General features: G+C 39.6%; 1 protein-coding gene across 1 annotated transcript in view; it reads right to left on the reverse strand.

Annotated features, from left to right (window-relative positions):
• Nucleotides 1–1064: 1064 nt before the first annotated feature.
• LOC134851385 (testicular acid phosphatase homolog) overlaps nucleotides 1065–7477 on the reverse strand; it is a 16513-nt gene continuing 10100 nt past the window's right edge. The window contains exon 9 of the mRNA XM_063867443.1: nucleotides 1065–1349. Coding sequence (XP_063723513.1) covers nucleotides 1145–1349 — 205 coding nt within the window. The 3' untranslated portion in view covers nucleotides 1065–1144. The remainder of the gene's footprint in view (nucleotides 1350–7477) is intronic.

A 7477-nucleotide genomic window follows, 5' to 3' on the forward strand; every position in this document is an offset into this window, starting at 1 on the left:
TAAATAAGAACAACAAATTGAACAAGTGTTTGCGCCTAGATCCAAACGTTTATATATAACTTAATATTGTAGCACATTTGGATCATGAAATTAATTATTTTATAATTCTGACTTTGTATGAAATACTTTCCTTTTGTTTGCTGAAAAACCTTGTTTCGGCTAAATGACCTAAATTTTGTGTTTCCGGAGGGTGGCTTCAAGTTGTAGAAAACCAGAACTTCTAACAAGTATTTGTGACAACAGTTTTGCGTGCAAGTAATTAACTTTTGTCGGTTCAGCTCGACGCGCCACTGTAATTGATAAAACTTCATGGAATTACCGCGCGGACAAACTATAGCAGAAACAAACTGCCGAAGACTTCGCTGCAATGGTTTTCAAATAATCGGAAGTTCACTTATCAGTTGCTGAAACTTTCTGATTACATTTTGAGATATAATGAAAGACGGCGGTACGCGCTCTAATTTTACAATAATTTTAGGTCGTATCGAAATTTAATATGTTTCTGAAAAATACTTTTCAAAACATTTACAATCGTTTGATTTTTCTGATGATTTTATAGTGGAAAAGTGCTCAGAAGAACACCAAAAGCTTCAATAGTTTTTGGATTCTTGTATGCTTAGAGTTCAGAGTTTGCGCTCTCTAGCGGCTCAATTTTATAACACTAGCAAAACTCTTAAATCGGTTTTTCTCGACACTACAATAAAACTTTGGAAAACTTCCTGCAGATGATTTCAAAGCATCAGCAAATTTTTTGCCACTAATAGCAAACAAAAATAAAATAGACAAAATTGTTCCGTGATAAATAGATAGTGATAAACAGACGGTGTACCCAATCCAAAATTTTTCTATGAGAAGGCCACCCCGGACCTAAACTCAGAAGAAAAGTTTGAATTGTGGTCATGTAAGGTAGAACCAATAGTCGATCAACGTCAGATCTTGGATCGAACAGCTTCGAAATATGGGTCAAGTAGGTTCGAATCATGCCGCAAATGGAGTCGAATCATGAGTCGAAAGTGTTTGAATCATGGATCGAACATTGTCGATTCATGTTTTTTTTGTATGGATACGGGCTTCTAAAACAATATATTTATTCCGCTTGTTTATATGGCAATGATGTGTAAAATGTAGTACAATTGTTAGAATTCTAGACCAAGTTTTTGCGATTTGTTTCCAAGTTTTTGTCCTTAGAAGTCAAATAACATGCTGTTTTGGGATCCATGTTCACTTTGGGCGCTACCATCTGCGAAAAGGTTGCGTAGTCACACATTACGTCATTACACTTTGGCATCAATCGGACATCGTTTGTCATGTCGAGTGTTTTGTTCCGGAACGACAGCTGCACAAAGAAACTGAAACGAAAACTTATTTGAACGATCAATGATATCATCAGAAAAAAAATGTGTCAAAATACGTCAATGTATTTTGAGGCTATAGGATTGTTTAAATTTTTTTGTTAAAATACATGATTTTTAAGTCGCTCTTTCAATTTTCAGATATTCCGTTGCACTGTTGTTGGTCGACCAAAGTTGAACAAAAAATCAAAACAAAAACTTGAAACAAGATTCTGAATAACGCAAACAAAGTCAAAACAGTCCAGCTCAAAAAAAAACAACTTCATTACAGGGTGTTTCAGGTAATTTTTTCAAAAAGAGTAGAATAACCCATTGACAAAATTGACGCAAAAACGTCAAAATGTAGAAAATGGAGAACACTTTTTAAACTACTGATAACCTTCTCATGCCTTTAAACGATGGTAAACCTCAGAAAGCGTGAAGTCGTCTCGCAGACTTTTCCGAAAACTCCTTATATAAATGGACTGAATCAGTTGAATAATTTGTTTTCAAAATTTGCTTTACAGACATGTAAGGAACTTGCGATTTACTAAAATGGCAACCGTTGAAGCTATTGCTCGTATCATTATTTGTTAGCCCAATAGAAGGGGTGTGTTTTTGATAATTTCAAGGAACTACATAATTCTTGATGGTAGGAAAAACGACGAAGTGTTTTGATTTTCAAACTTTCAAAAATCAATTGAAGATACAAATAATTGTATACTAAGCGGAAAATTTGACAGTTTAGGGTTTTGTATCACGCAAACGACTCAACTGAAATGCAATTCTCGATTGATGGCTGCTGAACAGACTTCCCTCTGTGTAATTTTCCTCGGTTACAAAGAACTCAACCGGATACAATTCTTCAATTGATCACGATCGTGAGTACTTTTCTCGGGAGATGTTTTATCGGTCGAAAATCTTGCCTACTGGAACTCGGGCAAAAGGTTTTTGCTTGGTCGAGCACAATTGGACTAACATTACTTTGGTCGCAACTTTGCTCGGTCAAAAACTTGTCTCAGTTCGGGTCGGTCGACGAATTATGTTATGGGTCCAGCAAAAGCTGGCGGAGATTTGTTTGTGATAATTTTTAATTTATAATTTATGTTGTACTGATCCGGGAAGACGGAGTAGTACTGATCAAAATTTTAAGAATAGAACTTCAGATAAGAACAAGAGTTTCTCTTCTAGGATAGTGACCGGACGCTGATTAGGAGATTCCTAGTATTTTTCCATCTGTTTGAATTTTGAATTAGTTTGTGAGAAAAAAGAAAAAGTTTCCAAAAAACAGTCAATAATTCAAAAAAATTGAATCTTCCTAAGACCATGACAGTTTTTCTAATAAATCAGGGGAATAACCCATCAGGCTGAACGCTTAACCTCAATTTTGGCTAAGTATTTTTCGAGAAATAACGGTAAAAATATCAAAACATGGACTTGTTCTAAGAAATACCGATTTTAATTCGGCGTAGCTAGTTATGCATTGAAAGTTTTTGTTTCATGGTTTTTTCAATTAACCATTAAACATAATATTGCCGGGTAGCATATGTGAAAAATTAAAAAAAAAACCAAAAATTGTTCAAAATTGAACCCTAAATCCAAAATTATTTTTTTGGAAGGTATTTTTGAGAAAAATGACCAACCCGCAAAAAAGATACCCACACGCTGATTTTTTACGGTTGCCAAAATCTGTAGTTCGTAGAGTAGATTTTGCGCAAAGGAAAATTTTTCATAAAAACGACTGAGAAAAACGCGATTTCAATACTGTAAACTATTAATCAATAAGTCTACAGCTATTCCGTAAACTATAACAGCTTCAACTGTTTCAGGTAACTGGCACACACAACATCAGCCGGCATGTACTTGATCAATTAGCTCCAAGATCTCAGACAGCACCAGTGGCGCAGGAAACAAACTCAATAAACAATATAAAACAATTTAACTGAACTCAATAAATCATCCTACGAAATGTTTATAAACATATGACATTCCCTCAACTTGAATAATTTTAATTTTTGAAATTTGAAATTACGCAAACAGAAAAAGGCTAGAGTTCAAGACCAGCGGTCCGCCCTCTCCCTGGGCATACAAACAGAGTTTTTTTTTCAAAGTTTTAGTTTTAAATGATCTTCTATCGATTTCCAGTGGATGGCACCTTCTTAGTTGGTTTCCCGTTCCTTTGCTCCTTTCCCCTTATTTCGCCTCTCCTTAAAAATGCGGTCCATCATCACTCCTCCAAATTTACTGACTCGCTGATCATTTACTGGCGAGTAGACAATTTCTATTCCTTCCGAATTACAGAACGATTTTACAGCTTTGGATGTAAAACTAGAACCTTGATCCATAAAAAAATTTCTGGGCACTGTGGTGAGATATATAATGTTTCAGAAATTTTAGAACCTTATCGCTCTTATTATTTCATTGTCGACGGCCACCGTAAAAATTGATCCTCCGCAGCAAGAAAATAATTGTCCGACTCATTTAAGTACTTCAAAAGTCTAATTGTAGACATTCTTTCGGCTCCTTAGGTTCATAAGTTTTCCCAATGTCACCTTTGGCGCATATTGGTTGAAGGCTTTTACTTGCGGCAGTGCATTCCTTGCAGTCAACGGCGGCGTCCACCAAACTCCGATGAATATAAGGGAACCACACGTCCCTCGCCGCGTCAAACATATTCATAAGGCCGTGATGGAAACAGTGAATTCGGTTTACCACCGCATTTCGAAGTGGAATCGGGATGTCGAGTCGTTCGTCCATCCAGAGACAGTTCTCGTGAACAAGAAAATTGCGCGTATGCTGTCACAAATACGCTCCCATTGCGCGGATTTTCTTTTCGAGTTCCGGGACCTTGGCTTCCACTAACTCTTTGATCGCCCTCATCTGAGGATCCCCTTGTTATTGGCCTCCACTAACTTCAAATTAAACAATTCGGGTAATGCGTCGCTTTTCCTGACAATTTTGCAGTCTCATGGTATCACTGACATTACCATAATTGCTGGGTACGCCGCTGGAAACACCTCCCCCCCCAAACGCCTATGGAATGGAAATTACCACGTTGCATTTAACGTCCCCTGCTTCTGAAGTCACCGCCTCCAATCTTGAGTCCAGCACTTCTGCTTCCACTGATAATTTCTAGGTATTGTAACGAAAGCTTATTTCATTTTTTTCAAGTTTATGCTCGCCATCGGAAAATTATTAAAATTGAATTGGAAGAATGGAATTAATTTTCGACTCACGCAATTGACAATTAATTATCGTTTTGACCTTTATTGCGCCTTCACCGTCGTTGCACTCAACTATGCACATTGTTGCTTTTTGATTAGTTGCTGATCGATCACATGATTTTCCGCCCTCATCCAGTGGAGTTTTGCAACCGTGTTTGCATATTTTACTCTCTTTAGCTGAAAAAATTGATATCCTTGACTTGATGTTTGCCACTCCGGTGGTTTTCTCTACTCGATAACCGAAGGAATTGTTATTTGATTATGTTTTTGCCAGAGTGAACGTATTATTATAAAGGCTCACCCGCGATACCTCCCCCACTGGTTGCCATATTGAATAATCGGCCAGTCCGATTTTGGCTACGGGCATGTGTTCAATTTTAAAATCAAAAGGAATTATTCTGTCAATTCAACGAGTTAAGCGGCTAAACATGCTTTTTTTACTTGTTATTCCCATTTAAAGATGTTACTAGAGCTTTATGATCTGTTAGGACTGCAAATTGCTTACCAAATTTGTAATTTCTAAAAAATGTTGAGCCCCAGACAACTGCTAGCAGTTCCAATTCATTAGTTGAAAACTTTTTCTACACCGCGTTTGAAAATCGGCACGCGAATGAAATTGGCCGCCATCTTTCGCATCCGAGTTTTTCAAGAACTCCCCCGAAGCCATTATGACTCGCATCGCACACGATGCGGATATCCTTATGCACGTCGAAATGTTTCAAATTCCACAATGTTCGCCACTTGCTTCTTTAACATTTCGAACGCTAATTGACATTCGTCCGTCCATATGAATTCATTTTTTTCGCTTGGGAGTGGCCGCAACAGCGCCGAGTTTTCCGCGAGCGCCGGTAAGTACTAATGAAGACTATGTATAGAACCCATAAATGACTTGAGTTGTGACAGCGACTTAGGAAGAGCTAACTTGTCAATGGGATCCATCTTTCGCACCAACGATGTAATAACGGAATTTGTAAACCGGTGGCCCAATCATGAACATTCATTTCTCGCGAATTACATTTTTCTAATTTCAATGCCATATTTTTTGTCAAATTTTTCACAGATTTTCTCCACTAGCGATATAACTAGAATGTCATCGATAAATGCGTGCGCACATGGAAGTTCAGAAAGAATCACGTCCATGACCCGTTGAAATTCCGTTGAAATTAAGCCGTAGAAACACGTTTTAAACAAATACGTTCCACTAGAACGACCTCCTACTAAGAAAAGTTGCAATGTTGACTGGTATTCTCATTTAGAGGTAATTTTCCGTACGCATAGGTCAGTTCAATTGTTGTAAGAGAAAAATGTCCCCCTTGCTTCCGTTCACTTATTGTTTGTCCCAAAATATCCATTAGCTCCTCAATATTGGGCATCTGGTACTTATTTTTATGGGCTTGCTTCTTTAATTTCCTTGATTCCAAAGCAAGTTTTACCAAACCGTCCTTCTTCACTGTGATCACAATTGGCGAAACGAAAAATTTGTCTGGGCGCTCTTCTAATTTTTGAATATGCCCTTGTGCCAGTGTTTATCAATCTCAATATCTCTTTTCTCCTGCAACGTAATGGGCACCCTTCTGCCCTTTTGTTGAATCGGTATTAAGTTTTTGAAGAACTCTGCTTGAAATTTATAGTTACGTATGCGCCTTACCCTGTGAAAAAGATTATAGAATTGCATACCGAAGTGCTTTTGCCAATGGATCCCTCCCCCTGTGCAGCGGCATCGATTTACTTCTGGATATTGAGTACTCCTTGCTCCGCTGGAGCTTGGACCAACATCAACCCCAGTTTCGGCATCAAATCCAGATCGTTGAATTGAAGAGTGGCTACCATTTTCCCCATGAGTTTCAGCGGATTATTTCCATAATCTCGGAAATGGTCATCCTTTGAATCTAACTGCTGAAGCTGCACCTTTTGTTTTCCCAAGGTACGTTTCAATTCTCCAATGGTAAAAATAGAAATGGGTGATCCACTGTCGATCCATGCTTGAGTTGAATGTCCGTTCATTTTAAGTGCTAATTTTGCCGCCGCAACTTTCAATTCCTCCTCCTGTTTTCACTTGATTGACATGACGATATAATCGATTGAACACTCTGAATCCCATCCATATGCCACCGCATTTGGGTCGGTCACCCATCCGACGGCACTTCCAAAGTTCGACGTATTAACCGCCGGTTCGTGGGATATGCTCTCCCTCGGTGCCACCTTTGTAGATTAGACCCACACATCCTCGTCCTGCTGCTCTGCGACCTCGGCACGTACGTTCGTAATGGCTGGTTTTTTGACAAAATTTACACGTTTTTTTTCGTGCCGGACACTTCGCAATATGATCAGGTGTAAACGCGCTTGTTTCCTCTTCCGATTCCTCGCCCGCTCCGCTGGAACGGCCGGCGATAGCCACCCCGAACGGCACTCACTGGCTCCGTCTTTATCTGAAGCGTCCCCGCCGGCGCCGCCGCGAGTCCACCCCCGGAAACGTTATACGTCTTGGCGTACTTATCTCACCGCTCACATGGAACAGCGATCCGGTATCCGGTACACTTCGTCCGGAGTTTGGTCGAGCGACAGAGTTCCGTCTGAGCCTCCTCATTAGACACATTTGATATGAATACGTCGCGTAAAATCCGTTGCTCCCAAGTCAGTCACATCTGGCCGCCAATTCGCTTAAAACAGAGTGAAACGTTTCCAGTGTCTCCCCCTCCCGCAGGTTTCGAAGGTCTCGTTCCTCTATATTCTAAACACGCTCTCGGAGCTCGTCCAATTTTTGCTGACATTGGGTAGCCGCCAAATCCGGATGGGGTTTTCGGTCATGGAGTTCATCCTGACCCAGCTCCCCCCAGACAAAAACAGAGATTGTTCCGCTTCCATGCGGTTACTAAGTTTTTACCGTTCACTTCTGCTGGCAGCGCCGTAATTTGCGTCTTG

This window comes from Symsagittifera roscoffensis, chromosome 7, assembly GCF_963678635.1.
Source record: "Symsagittifera roscoffensis chromosome 7, txSymRosc1.1, whole genome shotgun sequence".
In the NCBI taxonomy this organism is placed as follows: Eukaryota; Metazoa; Xenacoelomorpha; order Acoela; family Convolutidae; genus Symsagittifera; species Symsagittifera roscoffensis.